At 31.0% G+C, this 19499-nt stretch overlaps 1 protein-coding gene across 6 annotated transcripts in view; it reads right to left on the bottom strand.

Annotated features, from left to right (window-relative positions):
- Positions 1-19499, bottom strand: part of LOC123709261 (fibroblast growth factor 22) — a 129154-nt gene that overhangs the window by 82892 nt on the left and 26763 nt on the right. For all 6 annotated transcript variants that reach the window (XM_045660433.1, XM_045660434.1, XM_045660429.1 and 3 more), the window contains one exon: positions 14774-15295. In XM_045660433.1, the coding sequence (XP_045516389.1) occupies positions 14774-14993 (220 nt within the window). In that variant the 5' untranslated portion in view covers positions 14994-15295. The remainder of the gene's footprint in view (positions 1-14773; positions 15296-19499) is intronic.

The raw sequence follows: 19499 nt of genomic DNA, 5'->3' as shown, positions 1-19499 counted from the left end.
AAAACAATATGTACTGCGAAATACTATCAATTATATGCGTCTATATTTAGCTATTTCCGTCACTAAAAAATATAATATAGACTTCAAATAAGATTAAGGTTTATCAATTGGAGGAGTATTTTTATTTTGAAATTACAATAATAGCTCTTCAACTATGACAATCAATGGAATAAAGCCTAATGATGCAGTTTCATACAAACCAGTCCAGGAACACGTTTTCTATTTAATTTATTTTTTCCATCATCCAGTTACGCGAATCACAATTTAGAACGTAAATATGATAGGTATGTGGTTCGAAAGCGGCACATTTAAAATTAAAATTGAGATTCCTGATACAACGCTGTCAAAGGTTTATTTTAATATAGTTACACTCTTTTAGGTAGGTATAATGTTATTTAGTTACTTTTGTGGTAGCTCTGTTGGGATTGGATACGCAGTATGTAACACAAATGTCAACATTTTTATTTTAGAAAAGAAAATTACACAGTTGTTTATCTCTGAGTTGTAGGCGACTAAATACTCCTCCGTTTTGAACTAAATGGTTTATACAAAGGAAAAAATTATGCACAGAAACAAAACTGATATATGATCTTATATTTTTCACTTAGATAAACGTCCAAGATGGGCTGAGTATAAAAGCGGACCGGGTTATATACTCCAGCTAGGCGTGGTGATTTTTAAATATAATACATGCTTTTATTATATAGGTTATAATATAGGCACATTTACTATACGAACTTGAATCTAAACCTTCATAATAGATTATTTTACCATTATTTAAATGATTTTGATCTAGTTGTTACTCGTACACCTGTATAAATAATGTTAAATTTGTCGCCATTAAAGCCCATCGAATAATGATGTCATTTACATTGTGACATACTAGTTTTCATTTTAATCAATAAAGTACAGATCAGAAAATGTACCAAAGGTTATTTTTTAAATTAAATAAATATACATTAAAATTACTATTTGAAAACCCGTTGAATTCTTTTGTTTAAAAAGTGTTGCCATATGTTAATATTTTTATGGTTTTTACGTAAGTTTAAATAATATTATTATTTATAATTGTTTAATATTATTAATAAACGTTGAAAAAAAACACATATTTTCACGATTTCAGTGCTGTTTGGAAACCATTGTTTTACGTTAAACCCACTTAGGTCACGTTGACAGTTAAATTATAGCCATTGTTTAGAATGTTACAAAATATTGTGGTTTTGGAAATAGTCTGTTCATTTAAGTTTTAGTTAAAGATAACATAAATAAAGCATATTTTTTTTAAACCTCGGGTTTTTACGTGGGACGTTGGACCATTTTTTTCGTATGTTATATTCCCCTTTTAAGCATATCTGTGCAATTCAATTCATTATTTATTTTGGCGGGAACGAAGTTCATCATAGTACTACAATATATTTATCTTAAATTAAGATTAAAAGCCACCTACAACATTCGTTGTACTTACGTTTTTACCATTAAGATTAACCAAATATGTTAGAAAACATTTAACATTTTCTACATTCTGGTTTTCAGTAGTTATAACACATTCGGATAGCCATAACATTATCAGTACTATAAAGACATCCGCAATTAAGCACTATTAATAAAATTTTATCAATAGCAATTTTAATTAAAACCCTTATTACTTCGGCGTTCGTCAAGACATTGTCTGTCTGCTGTCAAAAAATAAATGACATCCGCACACGTGTGTGGTACTGACTGTTACTCTATGGTATTTTAAATCTCTGGTTATCTTCTATTAATTGAATAAATATTCAATCAAGTTTTTATAATATACAGGAAACTAATATCATGTTTCTAGTAAACATAAATGTACGATGTAAATGATATTTTTTGTTTGTCTTGTCATTTAATATGCGGCGCCTGTGTAAATAATATTACTATAACAATTATATGCAATTATAACTGGGTAATTAAATTATAATTACTGTATTGTGCAATCTTTAGTCTTTGAAAAAGGTCATGAAAGTACATATATATTATATATATATATAATATCATTGAAAGATCAGAAGTTTACTCAAATATAATAAATTTTATTGAAATCTCAGGAAATCTTAAGTTTACACAAAAAAATAATTATTATTAAAAAAAACTATCCTTCAAGCAAAAATCAGTTCAATTTTCTCCCAAAGAAGGATAAATTTGACTCTAGATTTCCTTAATCGTTAAAATGTTTTTATTTTCTAAAGAACACAAAGTTTCGTTCCATACTACATGATTATTTACCACATTATATTAATAGATGAATCCCTGACCTAATAGAGGAAGGATCATTACGTGATCAATACATCATTCATAACTAATTTTATTATTAAAAGTAAGTGACATTTAAATGAATATATGCGTTATATTTAAGTTGACACTGCGTCTATCATTTCCTTTTTGGAAAATTAAATTTATTTTCCTACTACGAACTCTATGAAGTTGGATAGGTTCGATCCATATTATAATCACTGTTATATTAAGAGATCAATTCGTGAATAATTATACTATAATATTATATATATTAAAGTAAAAAACATAATCACAATTATTGTAAATACCATTTTCGAAGGTAATTCTGGTCTCCCATAGGCGTGGGCATCAAGGAATCAGATGACAGATGACGACTTATTTTACATTGAATTTTTTTTTAATTTTCTATTTATCCCTTTTTTAATTATTATTATTACTATGTAGGTTATCATTGTAAAAACTGTATATTTGTGTGTTCAAAATAAATACAATATTAAATGTAAATATAACAATAAAATTCCAATAAGGAAATGTAATTAATGACAATTATTTTAACACGTCGTTTGCTTGTAATATGATAAATTGCAATTCACTTAATCATTTGCTAATATTACTAAGCTTTAGTTGATTGCCATGACTTGGGGACATTAATAACAATTTGTCTTTATTGACAAAGAGCATTTAAAGTGTGTATACTTCTTTAAATATTCTATCTAAGCACCAAATATATAGGAGTGATGGCGTTGTTTTCAACTGTTATTGACATGAAACTTCCACAGACTTATAAATTAACATCAAAGTCAAATCAGTTGTAATTTGTGCTTTATTTTATTTGCTAGATCTATTAATTAAAGACTGTTTAATGGTCAACGATAGGAAGAGTGATCTATAATTATTATTAAAAGTAATTTATAAGTGACATATACTGACAATAACAGCTGACAGTAATACCATAGCCCCTACACATATTACGTATATCTTCTTGTCCTTGTATCTGTGATTTTTATAGAGTAGAAATCTATTTAACTTTATATAGTTTATGTTTTAAATTATTACGGTACTTTTTACACATTTCGCTGCACTCTCACCCCAGTTTTCTGCCCTAGTTGCCTAAAGAAGTTCGCTTACAAGCGATAAAGTCTGTTGAACTAGGGTTTTAGGTATGTTTATTGTTTATTTATATACAAGAAAGTTTAAATAAATTAAATTAGGAGTGTTAAAGACGTGAAAAGTACTTTTAATCGATGACACGAACACCTGTTTTAATAATCAAATAATTTTAAATGTTTATTGCTAGCTTTGCCATTTAATTTTCTCGAAGCTATTTCAATACACATGTCTCATTGTCAGAAGGTTTTTATTACGGTCGTATAAAATAGTTTTCGTCACTCATAGTTTTATTACGTCGCCGTAATTCTCACGGTCGCAAAATTATGTCTGAAAATACAAAACGCTTTAGTGCCAGTATAACCCATAATCTGTGTGACCTGATGATGGAATTAAGACGGAACATTTCTATAAACTTAGTTCATAAATAACGGTCACTAGTCATGTGAATACAAAAATATAGAATAAAATTTAAATTGGGTTACAAACCCAACCTCCTAAAAAATATCAAACAAAACTTAAAACGAAATTCAAGACATCAAAATGCAACTTCCCATACAACGATTGTTCGTACCTGATGCAACAGCAACAGGACGTTTTCATGTCTTCCCAAAAAAAATTCCCCACCATTCATAATCTAAGCTTCGAGCTAAGTGAAGCTTATTTAATATGTTTGTCTGTCTTAAGAGACAGGTCAAGATGGACAGCATCATGACACGTGTATTCAAATATTGTCCCATTTACATTGCCCCTGCATTGTATGCATGAGTAAAAGTATTGTGTAATTGATTATTAATGCTACATGTACTGTACATGCTTCTCTAATGTGACTATATTGGTCCTAAATGTCTACACAAGTGTAAGTATATGTTTTAAGGAGTATCTCTTGCTTTACAATATTCCTACGAAATCGCCGGTTATATTTTATATGCAAATTAAGTTTTCATTTTTAAACAAGAGCTCGACCTGTCCAATCGCACAGTCCGAACAGTCAAATAGTTTCAGTTTTTATATGGAAGACGAAGCGAAGAAGAACTGAACCCATGAACACCTGCAATGCCGGGAAGTTTACGGGAGTGTTGCCGGCCGTTAAGAGAATGTTACACATTTAAAGTTTACGATCCTTTGGATTTTTTATCCACATTTAAGGAAGCTTACTATCCATTAGAACTACATAATTTACCGGTGAACCCAGAGCTGGTGCTGCTCATCGCTCAAAGAGTAATTATTGCAATACAGCGAGGAAATGCTGCCAGAGTTAAAGGTGTAGGACCGCAGGGACCAAGCTTTTTAAATTTGTTTTAATTACTTGTATCATTACTAAGTGACAAAAAATAAAATTGTATATACTGTATATTTGTTTGTTATGTTAAGTCACATGAATAAAATACCAAGAAGGTCCTAATTTCAATATATAATCTTATGAAATTTGTATAAATCTTTATGAAACTACATATCTTAAACGTTCCATTATTAAAATAGCCATTTTTATGTAACTATAATTGCGCATATCGTAATTTAAAAAAATATTATAATAACACAGGCAAAATTTAATTATAAAAATCACCACGAATATACGGATTTTGCATGATTACAAAAAGAACATTAAACGCTGATAAATGACAAAGCGACAAATATGTTAACAAGATCAAAAAGTTTACGATTAAATTAACTATAAACTGTTCACACCCCAATTACATTTTTATTACAACCTATAAATATATTGAAAATGTCCTGACAGGATCGAGTTTTGTGACTATTTTTATAAAGACCACATAAATTGTATTAGAGGGATTCAAATTGCCTATTTGATACTGTGTCGTCAAATGGATTAATTAGTACAAGAATGTTAAGTATTATTAAAATATTTCCTTTTACCTACTTAGGTTGCCGCAATGGTACAGTATTATAAGTATTTTTTTATTGTTAACACTAGGAGTCAAATCTGCGTCTATTTAACTGACATTTTTTTGGTATGGTAACCCATATATCACTCGATGGATAGAACGCGAAAAATAAATAAACATGAGTGAGATACATAGGTGGTCGGAGAATGGTAGGCCACTATACAAATGTTGTGTCCCCTAAAAGGTTGTCTCTATTAAATTTGTAATAGAATAAAGATGGATAATTGAATTGAATTAAATGAGTTATATATTTATAGAATACAACACTGTATTCTAGATGCAAAGATTATAGCGTTATAGTCATAACAATGCACTGATTATTATACAAACTAACCATAGCTAAACAGTAGTAATCTCGGAGACAACGTCCCTAGTATTAGCCAGTATTTTAATAAATCGAGCGTACTTTATCAGGATTATCTTCTCTCACGGCTGTAACACAATATTGGTCAGGTTTAACCGACAGTTGCCGTAAAAATTGATAGTTTAGATTTAGTTATAAAAGTCAAGAGATATGTTTCCGATTTTACTGAGCATTAAAATCGATATCGTGCTTCCAATCTCCAGCTTAATAGTTGATCTAACATAATTTGTTAAGCCCTAACGGGAAAGTCCCGAGTCCTGAGGCTGAAGGTGACGTTATACCTTCCAAAGACATGACACACACATGAAAAATAATGTAACTGATATTAATAATAATACAGTGGCGCTATAGCCCAATAGGTCAAGCTTTATTGATCATTCATTTTAGATAAATAAGTAGCGGCGTGTATTTCTCCAAATTGAACTTTAAGCATAGATTGTGTGTTATTTTTTAAGCACTTTATTGCACATCACATATATTAAATAAACGTTGAAAGACCACAATAATTTTTAATGAATAATACTTTATAATACCACAGATAGTATTACTTTTTCCTCATTTAAATATGTTTACCTTTGCTACAGGCAGCAAAAAGTCTAAAAAGAACCTTAAAATTCAACATTGGAGATGCAGTGTTCCATAATACTATAATTTATGTAAGTAGTTTCAGCAGTCGTAGTCAGCCATAGACATTATATTCACAGATAATAAATTTTAGAGATGTTTACTTAGCCATCTATGGTTGTATTGGAATTTTAGGGAGTCAGCGGAAATACAAGATTTAATTTAAAACATATTTAACAAAACCACTTAATATAAATGGTGATAAACTTATATATAATGAAATCACTTATATACTTTTAATAGTAATATTATAGTAAATGCAAAAATAGTAATAAACCACATTCGACTCCTGCGCATAATCCGTGTGCTGTCAACTGAATTACGTAGGTGGGGCATAAATATTGAGAATGTTTATTTTTATGTCACCGCAATCAAATCGAATTTGATAAGCGTAGCGGACATGCGATGCAAAAAATGAACTTGATTTGAATTAATATACAACATATAAACAAACTTAAATCTACTTCTTGTCTAGATGTCAAAACTTTAAGAGAGACTTTCTGAATTTTTGGTACTGCGAACTTAAAACATAATTTTAATGGCGATGTCGGTGATTTCACGCAACGCAACATTTCGAGCCGAGCAATTTTAAGTAGCGGAATAAATACTGTATTGGGTTTTGGGTAGATGCATCGTATCATGAAATGTCTGGACGCCATAAAATGACCCTTGATTTAATTAATATGAATCAAATGTTTAGGTACAAGGTCATAAGTATCTTTATAATTGAGTTTCATTTACCGCAACCATCATTTAATTATATTGCATCCCATCATCCTGCTATATAAATTAATTTCCGTAGATCATAGATCAAAATATAAGATCAAAAGTCAAATGCAAATATATTATGGTTAAAACCAAATTCTGTCTTAATACATATTTTATTATGCACAGTGAATGAGAAATATTTTAAAACCTCCAAGAAATGGGTTTATTTTTTTAATTATTCTTATAATTTTCTCCGTCTGTGACTCGAGATGTCAAATGAAACCGCCCATAATTATATTGTACGTTTCGTAACCGAAATCAACAAACCGCTTTAAATTACCATAAATTAACTAATAATGTTAATTTTCAGTCTGTTAATATTTAAAAACAGGAATTTATTGTTACCACCTTACCAATCGATTTTATATAGATTCACAAAAAACAAAACACGTTAACGGTTTGGAATAACGCCCAAACGTGTCAATAAATCTTCAAGTAAATGTTTGCTAAATACACAATACACAAGTTTGTAATACAATTGTATGTTAAAAAATGTTTTCTGCTACGTATTCTAATGAAACCTAAAATAATACGATGCTTTTCGGACTGACATTAAATAACTAAATAAGTCTTATTATACTGTTTTAATTCAATCAATAATAATTTGGCAAACCTTTTTAGACGTTGGTTTTATTTGCGTGTTTGTGTTCAACTGATAAAGTTAACTAGTAGTTTATATAATAAAGTTATACGTTTAGCTACGAGCACTTCTTTTTTAGATATAACTATGGGAGTCTAAAAATTAGAAATATATAGATAATGACATTGTATATTTATTAAAATATAGTAGGTATTAAAAATTTCAAAACAGTTTTGGTTCGATACGAATCTAAAATGTATTAATCACTTATTAAACCGTTGTATCACAAATCAAAAGCGAAATTTCATCACTACCAGGTGTAAATCGGCTATTAAAGTGTCCGTATCATCAATCTTAGCCCGAATAATATGTATAAAAATGCAGTAAATTATAGTAATGGCACAGTGTTTAATTTTTTCATCATCATTTCATTTGATTTCATCCTTAAAGCAGAATTATAAACTTAAAGTAATAATACTAAAATAAACATTATACATATATTTTAAGAATTAAGTTTTGCTAATTGCATTGAAACGTGCTACGTCTATGGCATATTCCAAGTTTCACTTATTTGTCATCACTCATATGGCAGCGTCATCTTTAACGCATGCGTGATGATGCCCGGGATTTAGCGCCATTGTAGTGTTTTACTGAACCTTTGTTTTTGAGCATGCAAAAATGACTTATAATTTATGAATTAATGTGGCAAAAAATTTAATTCGTCAGATATTTAGGACACAGTGATAGAAATTACCATATCGAGAAAATTATCTGGTATTGAGATTTTTTCGTGTGACCTCTAAATAAATTGTTTTATTTAATCTTCGTTAGTGATATTACAATATTGACCGTGTTACACACGGTATTATATTAATAAAAATATTGCAAACTGTTTCGATTGCCAAACAGCGACAGATAGGTATGAAGTATTTTATATTAGTAAAGTAGGAAGTTTATATGTAGTTTACATTATCACATCTAAAATGACCACAAACAGTGGCCCTACAATCCTGTCTTGGCTTAGATTATTTTCTTAAAGATCTTCTGTGCACACACGCGTCGAATTTTGCGTCTAAGGCATGCCTGCCATGCATGAAGAACAGTTTACAAAAATCTATTCTACGATCTTAGTAAAGGTTTCAAGCAAATTTCGTAACTTTATGATTACTAAGTACATACGACCTATAATTGACATTATAGTTTATATTATTATCAGTTAATTTATTGTGAGAGAAAGTTAGTTAACATTAAAGTGTTATTTTACTGCAATTAAATGAGATTGTAGCCTTTGTTATGCAAAAATTTGATCTATCTAGCAATTGACTTGTTATCTATCTTTTTTTATCATGTCATATCGATCATATCGAAATCATTTTCGAAATCAGGTCAAGCAATTTTTGATACCTGTGTGTACCTATATACATATTTAGTCTAGAACACACAAACAAAAACCGCTTTAAAAAAATATTTTCCTTCTACTCCATAATACCACAAAGCTTTCCTATTTATTTTATTAATTAGTATCCACATATATATGTAGAGTATATAGAGTTTTCTAGAGGTTTCTTTTCCAGGTCACTTGGACTTTGCCTCGATTAAAAAGTGTAAAGGTTTCTTTAAAGTTATCACAATCTTCGTATTGTTAATGGCGTACAAAGTGGCATTTGCGACTTCAGGTCAATGTAGAAAATAGTTGAAATTATAGTGTATTCCAATTGAATACATCTGATTTTTAAATGAAGCGATGTCGAGGAATTTAATTTTGTATGAAGTCTGAATATGAGCTCCTCTGATTATATCAATTATTGGTTTGAGAGATTTAGCGGTAAGTTTTTGCCACTTAGTCACGATTTTCTCAGATTTTATGGACTTCTTTTCGGTTAATTAGGTTTGCAGGTTAAGGGTCTTTCAAACATGGCTTACATTGTCCTCATATTCTCGAAAATCCTTTATTTTTTAGTAACAGAGCTGTATTTAAAATTGTATAATGTGGTACTGTTCGGTTTGAATTCATAATTTCTCAAACTTCAAAGTTTTGTATTTGAGAAGGAAGTTTACGTAATGGTCAATTGTCCTATTTTTTAATTCCAAATTTAAATCTCAATATTTGTAATGTATGAGATAAAACACTACATGTCAAAATTGGGGTGATTGCGACAATGCTTTTGTGATTTACGCGTAAATTAATCGTAAGATCTTCTATATTACGATATAAATGATTTTTTTTATGTAATAGGAGGCAAAGGGGCAGGAGGTCCACCTGATGTTAAGTGATACCCGCCGCCCATTTACACTCACATTGCCAATAGACTCCCAAGTTCGTTGCCGGCCTTTAAATATTTTATAAGATTTGCAATGCATATTTTCAGTGCGAAAACACGCAGTATATACAATTTTCAGTCTATTGTTAGAACTTATTGCAAAGTCTAGACCAAGAATACGACTTTAATGCTTTTCCTATGAATTAGAGCATTCACACAGTGTATGTAGAAATAGTAGCCCGTTAGGAAACCGCCTTTAAAATGATATTTAAAATGGCTTCACTTGGCCTATGTATTAAGTTTCAAAGTCCGTCTATTTTATTGACACTGTTTTATTTCACTATTAATATTATAAAGCGAGCCTCACGTCAATAGACATATACACTTTTTTTAAAATTAATATCTTACATAACATAGTTAGGTATAATAGACTAGTTACTAGTACTAGTAACCTATCTTAAACGTGAATATATATTTTTATTTATTTAATTAAGGTAGTGATAATATTTGTGACTTTGAAATATACGAGTACATTATCAACATGAATATTTCTAGGGTACATTTTATTACGATATGAAATCGCTTTAATAGCAACTGTATTATATTCTGTGGCATCGTAGCCACAAGTCGTGTGTCGTAAATTTTTTGAATTGCATGTTCGTTTCCTGAACGGTGTACAGACTGACAAATGTATGCCAAGTTTTCTACTGTTTATGATCTTTACAAATACTAGTTGTGTGGTCTGATATGCGTCATGATACATTTTTAATAAATTTCATTTCGTTATAAATATTCCACTAATATTGTTAATTTACGCGAAAATCACAAAATCATTGTCACAATGATTTCAAATGTGACAACTAGTTTTTTCTCATACATTTAAAATATTGAGATTTAAATTTGGAATTTAAAAGTATGCTCAAATACTAAACTTTGAAGTTTGAGTAATTGTGAAATCAAATTTAAAAAATGAACAAACGATAATACCCTTCAAACCGCCCCTCTATTGTAATTCAAAACGAGTTATTTAGAATTTGTTTCACCACAAAATAAAATATCAAAATATGTAGCATAATGCTGAGACGTTTGAAAACGATAGATTTACGAGCATTTGTGTATGGCTGATCGAATCTAAAACAAAAACATGCAAACAAAATACTCTTTATTGTTCTTCCCACTTCAGATGTTAGATAAACAAAAATAGGTACCATATCTGTGGCGGTGACGAATTTATGGACTTACTCTTTGATCCTCTATAATTTCAGGCTAAAATCATAAACTCAAATGTTACTTTGCGTCGCTCTTAGTCGAACCGCTGCTCCATTTTGGATGATTTTCGGATATGACACTTTATTTTTTATTTCAACAGCTTTCTATACTCAAAACAATAATAATAAAACACATAAATTGTCAGAAATTTGATTCTATAGTGGTGGTGAACTAGTGGTGATATTTCTGGGATGAAGATTGGAAACGCCTTACTAATATTAAAAAGAGGTTGGATCAGATTAATCTCTGGATCTACTTAACCGACTTTGAAAATGGAATTAGATACTATTACGAATAGAAAGCCACGTTATTTGCCAGAAAAATTAAAATAATTTTTTCTGCTAAGTTTTTTTGCAAAGTGGGTGAAAAAACTATCACATCAACAATTAGATGACGTCTCTATGTCTGTCTGTTCATGATTAACTGAAGGAACTGCACGTAATTTACTGTGGTTTTTACCAATATCAAATTATTAATGAGGACTAGGTATATAGTTTTTCAATGTATACGGTTTACGGTTGGCGAATCGTTCCTAGATATCAGTTCGATTTTCTTACAAGTAAAATTAACGACGTAATACTATAAAACCCCCAACTGTGTTTGACATCCTTTTCTGAGACAATTTTTCTTTATCCACGCTGTTCGTACATCGATAACTTCTATATTATCATTAAAATACCATTAATAATACTGTTAATAATTAAGAAGCAGAATCGTGAAAAATTGTTATTACCAATAACTCAGAGTGATACTAAGGAGGCGTACAATTAATTTTAGCATTAATAACCCATCGACATTAACTCTAAACGATAATTATCTTCTCAAAATTAAGATTGATTGCTATAATCGAAACAAAAAAGTGGTTTAGCTGAACGATATTACTAATACTTGATCAGATTAAAATTAAATTAGTTTGTTTTTTTTACTGGATTAAGGCGTATGTATCATAAGTTAAAACTGTCGTAAAATTTCACTTCCTTGAGCTTAATCTCGACTTGACTGTGTGTGGCTTGTGAAATGAAGTTTGCCCAAATCAAGTAAATATATATATATATATATATATTTATTATTTAAAATGTAACCCTCATAGTGTTACATGTGTGACACAAGTGATCGAAAAAAAAAAAAAGAAGACTTTATATCCCAAATTCTTAGACATAGTTCTTATACTATATAAACAAAAAACGGGTAAGCCTCTGTTTAACATACAACATAACTATCCAAAGACAAATGACTTGAAGCACAGAAGTCCAACTTTGCATGTGATTAGAAAACCTGATTCTGAGACACCTTAATATGCAAAATAATTTGTTCAGAACGGTTCGATATTATTACGTTTGGAATTTAATTCCAAACACGAAAGACGTCTTATATCTTATTGATATGTTAAAAATACCAATAAGTTCACGTGTAAATGTAATTTTGAGATCCTGTGGGCGTACTCTATAAAACCCGAAATCATAGCAAAAAAATATTTTTTAAAAGCGCTGAAAGATTATCCTTTAGGACAATACGTCAACAGGATTTTATGAGACTTTTAAAAGTTGAATTCAAAGCTGGGACTGGACCAAGAGAATTGGGGAGTAAGTACTAAAAGGCATACTTGAAATATTTATTGGACGCCGTCTTGTCTGCCGGCTCAGATATTGCTGGAGCGACGTATCACAAAGTCTACGGAGATACTGTTCTTCTCTTGGGAGGAGAAAACTCACAGTACAAGTGACTAAAAACCGTTGGATATGTTAGGATTGCAAAAACACTCGCAGTTTGAAATCGTTTACATGTTTTTAAAACCTCAAAGCATAGTAATTTCTTTAAGCATTTATTCGAATAAACCCATATTCAAGACAGACCACCTAAGAATCGCTCTAGGCTCTTCAAATGATAATAGAGTCATTATTACAATTTGACAGCAGCCAACAACGGTGTAATTATATTTGAGATTGAATTTAAGATCTTATACAGTTATAATTGACCAGTTGTAAGCAAACCACACTTTCCAATTTTTTGTTTCAGACTTGGACTAAAAGCCGTTGCTTCGTTTTATAATATCTAATTAACTACATTGAAAAATAAGTATTTCTCATATACACATACATATACAGATTCGATTATTTTTTGTTTAAACTTAACCTTTTGAACACATATCATCATAGCTATTTAATAATAACGTTAAATACCTTGTATGGATCGTAAATTTCTTCAGTAAATTTAAAAATAAACAACTTTATCGTTAGATACTGAACTAATATATTACGCGTTATTAAAATGTAAGATAGTGTATTCTGTCATAAGTCACGCGAGTGTCTAGACTTATACGCAACGTGTCTACCCCCGGTCTGGTTGCTATTAAGCCGAATTAGCATGAGCAAAAAAACAGATTAAAACATTCAAATTAATTCTTAAGACATGCGTTAAGGCCATTAGTAATATTTCAATGGCTTATGTATCGAGATTAATTTAAATAGTTCGACGTTGAGACATCATTAATACATTATAATATCGACGAACACCTCACCTGGTGTTAGGTGATACCGTGACCGAAGATAACTCAATGCCAGACGGCTCGCGATTGAGTAGCCAGCTTTTTGAGGTATTGGTACGCTATATTCTTGAAGGAGCCTAAGTGAAATTGGTTTGGATTTTCAAACCAAGTACATATTTACTTTAGCTGTGGAACCAGTGCGATAATGGTGGTGCGCGGCAAAACGGTTTTTTATTTATTCATTTTAAATTAATTATCACTTACAATTGGTTGAGTGGTTATAAGTTTCTACTGCAAGGATATCACGTGCTTTCAAGATTTAATGAAAATGAACTTGGGTTAAGGGTAATAATTAAATTTTAATCTCAAACGAAAACGAAATAATTTAAACAAAATATTGCTTCCACTGTCAATGGCTTAATTTATTGTTCCATGCGTCGAAATACAATTTATGCTTGCATAAATTTATGATAAGTCGTTCTTTATTTTCATTTATATCGCACCCGTTTTGCAACCATTAAATTTGAATCACTTTTATCGTTATAGTTGTTCCATATATAAGTGCCTACTAAAATTTAAATTCGACCAGTTTTTCTAGTGTTTAGATCTTAAGTAGCAAAAATGTCTAGGCAATTTTATTATTACATTTATTAGTTTAACACGTTTATATGTTTTATTGTTTAAGATTTATGGCACATATTTTTCTATTTAGTTTTAATGTATTTTACATAATAGATAAGATAAATATATAATTTAAATAGATTATAATACTAATCAGAAGTAAATAGCCGCCCACCTGCAGATATTGGATCTAATAGACTTTTAGGCAGCACTCTTGCTGCCACTCAACTTCTCAATGTGGTACATTACCATTGACGCACCTAGCCTGTTTATATATCTGCACGACGATTGATAGGTATCTGTATCACTTACCTACCTGTAATGGTTTACTATACTTGAGTCTCTTAAGGTAAGATTCAGAATCGAAACTTAGCGCTAATTGCGACTTCAGTATAATAAATCCAATAGGTTTTTGATATAGGTAGATTCCATTTTTTTCACCAGCATTAGGAAAAAATCACATTTTCGTAGATACCATAAATTAATTATACTTAATCAAAAATACAAATTAGTACAAAACTGACTTACTGTAAACGCTGTTGCCGTCTGTGGTGCCGTTGACGGTGCCATCCGGCAGAAGCTGAAGATAACGATTCTTGAGGAACATCTGTATTGTACGCGAGGTGCCCGTAATATGGCTTAGGTTCGCCGAGCGTTGTGCGCGCGGCTCGGGCGCCGGAGCCGCCGCGCACGAAGCTAACGCCAGCGCCGCCAGAAGCAAGCGCAGCGGGCGCGAACGCGGACGCATGGCGCGCCGCGCCCATTGCAGCCGCCCGTTCGCCGTCACTGCTCAAACTGTGCGCATAACACGCACCCGACCTCACACAATACGACCCTACGTTCTGTCTGTCATTGCATTAATCCGTCACGTGTAGCCGAACCGTAAATCTAATATTTGTGACATTGACGTTACGATTACGTTTTTATCTTCAGGTGTCAGTTCGTTTTGTGTATCGATGCTTGCAGCTCATATAATACATAATGCACTAATATTGCACCACTGGTGTAGCTTACACCACAATGTGAGGTTTGCGGAATCCGTATCACAATCTGAAACAATTCAATGTTGTTATTAATAGGATTGCGGCGATAAATTGACTAAGTTTGAAATCGATATATCATATGTAATTATTATTTATAGAATCATGAGGAAAGATGATAATTGTGTATTGGAAATCTTTTATTGGTATAGAAAACGCAAACTCATGCATAAATCGAGCTATATGCAAACAAAACGGTAGAATTCTTTTAACACTTGGTATTTGTCGTTTTCACGGCAAACCACGAAAATATTCAAATTCTTTTATTTCTAAACAACCGCCATCATCACTTCACTGTTTCTTTTAAATGATTTAAAAATGCGTTTAAAGCTCTATAACAAAGTAACTAAAGTCCAATATTGATTTGGAAAAAGTAAATCAAGATGTTATCGGAAGCGTAGAAATTGACAGACGAAAAGCTTAAATTGGTGTTTAATTTTACTTACATTAAGATATAATTTACAAATAAAAATTACAGTTTTGGAGGCTCACTTTGGGTTGCTGCGCTACCGAAGTATATATAAAATGGAATTCTATTAACTTCTAATTCTGGTTATTTGTAATGAATGAACTTTAATAATAAACTGTGAAATATTTTAAATTGAAAAAGCTTATATTAGAGATTTTAAAAATAAAAAAGCTGCCTTAACATCCTTCGTTTTCATTTAAAATGTGTTTTAAAGATACTAATAAAACACGAATATTTCGAAATGAGTAACGTTATCTTACATCTTGGTAGTCTTTTATAAGTTTACTATCAATTCTAAAAAACTTAAATTAATTATAAACTACAAAACTTTCTGCACAGTCACTGGTGAATTAAAATTTATCTCCCTTTGCCGTATTGGGGCCACGACTTTCATTATTTAAAGAATTAAGTCGTGCCAAAGTGCAGATTATTATACTCTTGATTGCTTCTGATTCATTAATCATTCAATTTCGAAATTTTGAGTTACAATTCAAAAAGACAAAATAGGTTACAATATTGCCAAACATTAGATACCTACTTGAAGTATTGATAAACGTATTTAAAATCACAAATAGCCGTTCAATATTTTGTGTTTCATATTTCTTGTGTCGCTAGATAAACTTGACACCTGACATATGACAAAACATTGTCAATTGTAAAACAACTTAATTGTGTTTACTTTAAGGAAATAAAACTGCAGTGAATTGAAAAAGAGTAACTTCCGTTTTAGAAATAAACTTTTTATATTGTAACTTACTAAAACTACACTAGTAAGGAATTGTGGAAAATACTGCCATGATTTGTAATATTAGTGTGTTTAAGTTTTTGTAAAGGGTAAATATAATTTCTATAAGTTATCAATTTAAGTAAGTAAAAAAATAGAATCGTCTTTTAAAAAAATCAAATCACTATTAACTCATCACCAACATAATATGTTTTACGTTTTTTATACATTAATTAAGAATGAAATCATAACCATTGTTAACGAACTGGCGGACAGCCGCTAACAAGCTTCAATCTCACTCATCAATCTGTCATTCGATCCTGAATGAATTAGCGAGGAATGATTGAACGGATCATAATTGACATCTCAAACCACACGAATTAATGACCGTTCGTTTTTTTTCATACAAATTACTAGGTCCAAGAAGGTCACTGTTTTGCAATGAAACTGTTAATTCAACTTGAATCTACATTGTTAGTATATTGAGAAATACAATTGCAATCGGTATAATTAATAATTAAAGAAGCGAGAAGTGTTCTTAATAAATAAACAACTCGTAATCAATAAACCAATGACCTTGGTTAATAAAAACATAATAAGTTATTGAATTTCTCTTAACTCGAAGATAAGCGGGTAACGCGGTATTTTTAGAAAAATATTCATTTCTTTTAAATTGATCAATGAAAAAAAATATGTTTTTATTTTCCCCATAAGATCATTTTAATTTTTACATATAGTTTCTAGTTATAACAAGTGTAGTCTATACATAACAATCTTAAGCGCAAGGGATGGCTAGAAATAGACAACAATAACCGCCTACGGAAATAAAATTTCGTCATTCCAATCTTGAAAGTGACATTTAAAATATAGCCGAAATAATAAAAGTGAAATTGACTTGCCAGTTTCATAAATTCGATCATATTTTATAATCTGTCACGTTTTAATTATTATTATAGTCTGTCGCTACAATATATTCTGGATGCGAGTCAATTTAACATTGTCTATGGTTTGAAATTAGAAGTGATCAAATAGATTAGTTCTTTGACCAAACTACCTATTATTATAGAAGTTTGTCGATAAAATATTACTATACATTATGTTTGCTTGTAATTTCATTTCATCTAAAATAAACATTTTAAAGAGAAAATAAAAAAAACAAATTTCTGTCGTTATGCCAAAGGCGTGGTAACAATACACTCTATGGTATGCCTATGCAAACACGTCATATCTTATCACGTCATGTCAACTCACACCTAACTCTGAACAAGTTAACACTGATTCGCATTCGTCTGAGATCAATAGGATTGGCTTAAGAGCTAAAGATATTGAAATGTAACATATTGTACATTAGATCCAAAACTAATTCTAAACTAAGAAGAAACTTACGAACATCTAAAAATGTCCATGTTTTATTTTTGATTAAAAAAATATTAGAAGTCGTATGAAAAAGGACCTACTATATTCTCAATTATGTTACGTACTTCCCTCGTGCACGATTAAGGTGTAAGTAAGCCTTCGAAAATGAAAATTATGTTGGATCTATCTCTGAGTCTATAGGGAAATGTCAGTGCACTTGAGATGTAAACGCATTCGATACATTTAACGTAACATGACGCAATCCGCGAGATTGTCGAGAATTTCCCTTGACAGGTGTCCTCTTTCACGAATTTAACGCGACTTTATAATGTCAAACATTTATAGTTTGAACATATAAACATTACAATCGAGTCATAATACGACGTAATTTTTTCTTTAAGTCGCATAATTAACTTAAACGAAACTAAGGAGGTTCCCCCTTTAAACGCTTCTTTTGTCTATGGTCAACTGAAAACGTGATAAAGTAGCAGTAAATAAGCCGCAATAGTGCAAAACGGGAAATAAGACACCAGTTAAAAACAATAGGTTCCGGGAAGCTAACTTCAAAGTATTCAAACGAGTATCGATGCTGCCAAAATGTTTGCCGAAAAAAGATGTCATCTCAAAATATTCTAGCTTCCTAATTGCCATGGCTAATTCTGTTTATCATACGTCACAGATCATTCACCTCCGTTATCGCGTTTCCAGTTTTTAGATTTTCCATTGTATTTCTTTATAAGATTTAAATGTTTGTTGATACGTTTTGGAATCATCTTTAAACTACTTTTAAGAAACGAATTAATCACCTCACGTATTAATAATTAAGACAAGGATTTATAGGTAAGCAGTTTCTTTCATACAGATTTATTTTTAAATGCCAGAAATGGTCGGCTGTGTATGCCCGTAGCGGTTGTAGCGGTGGTATATTTGACACAATTCGCTTACATATAAAAATTTCTAGACAAGCAAGGCACGCGTTCACGATGACACGGTTACATGTATTTAAATTAAACATTAGACGTGAAATGAAATATTACGGGCTACTCTACGAGAAGTTGCATGAATCTGGTTCTTCTTAAGCTCTCATGTATATCTATATAACATTTTCGTAAGTATCTGATAGTCATAACTTTAACACATGTCATGATTGAGAGTAAAAATAAAATAAAATAGTTCTCTACTAGCTGTTGACACATCTTGCCATAAATAAGGATGATCTCTGGGTTATAGCAGAATGAAACAGAGACAATGCATAACTCTAAGACGGATTTAGCATAGACCATTTTGCGAGCACGAACTATTCTAGCGCATAGTGTTGTACGAGAATTGTCGATGACAGTAATTATTATTTTTACCAAAGATAAAATATATTGTTAAATTAAATACTTCATGGTATAATAATAATCAATGGCTCTACAACCTTTTTAGGTCTGGGCCTCAGATTTTTGTGTTTGTTTCATGATCATTTGTTCATCTAATAGGCAAGTAGGTGATTAGCCTTCTGTGCCTGACGCACGCCGTCGACTTTTTTTTTGGGTCTAAGGCAAGCCGGTTTCCTCACGATGTTTTCCTTCACCGTTCGAGCTAATGTTAAATGCGCACATAGAAAGAAAGTCCATTGGTGCACAGCCTGGGATCGAACCTACGACCTCAGGGATGAGCGTC

The sequence above is a fragment of the Pieris brassicae genome, chromosome 5 (genome assembly GCF_905147105.1).
Source record: "Pieris brassicae chromosome 5, ilPieBrab1.1, whole genome shotgun sequence".
Classification (NCBI taxonomy): domain Eukaryota; kingdom Metazoa; phylum Arthropoda; class Insecta; order Lepidoptera; family Pieridae; genus Pieris; species Pieris brassicae.
The sequence above is the reverse complement of the archived record's forward strand: the minus strand, read 5'-3'. Positions and strand labels throughout refer to the sequence as shown.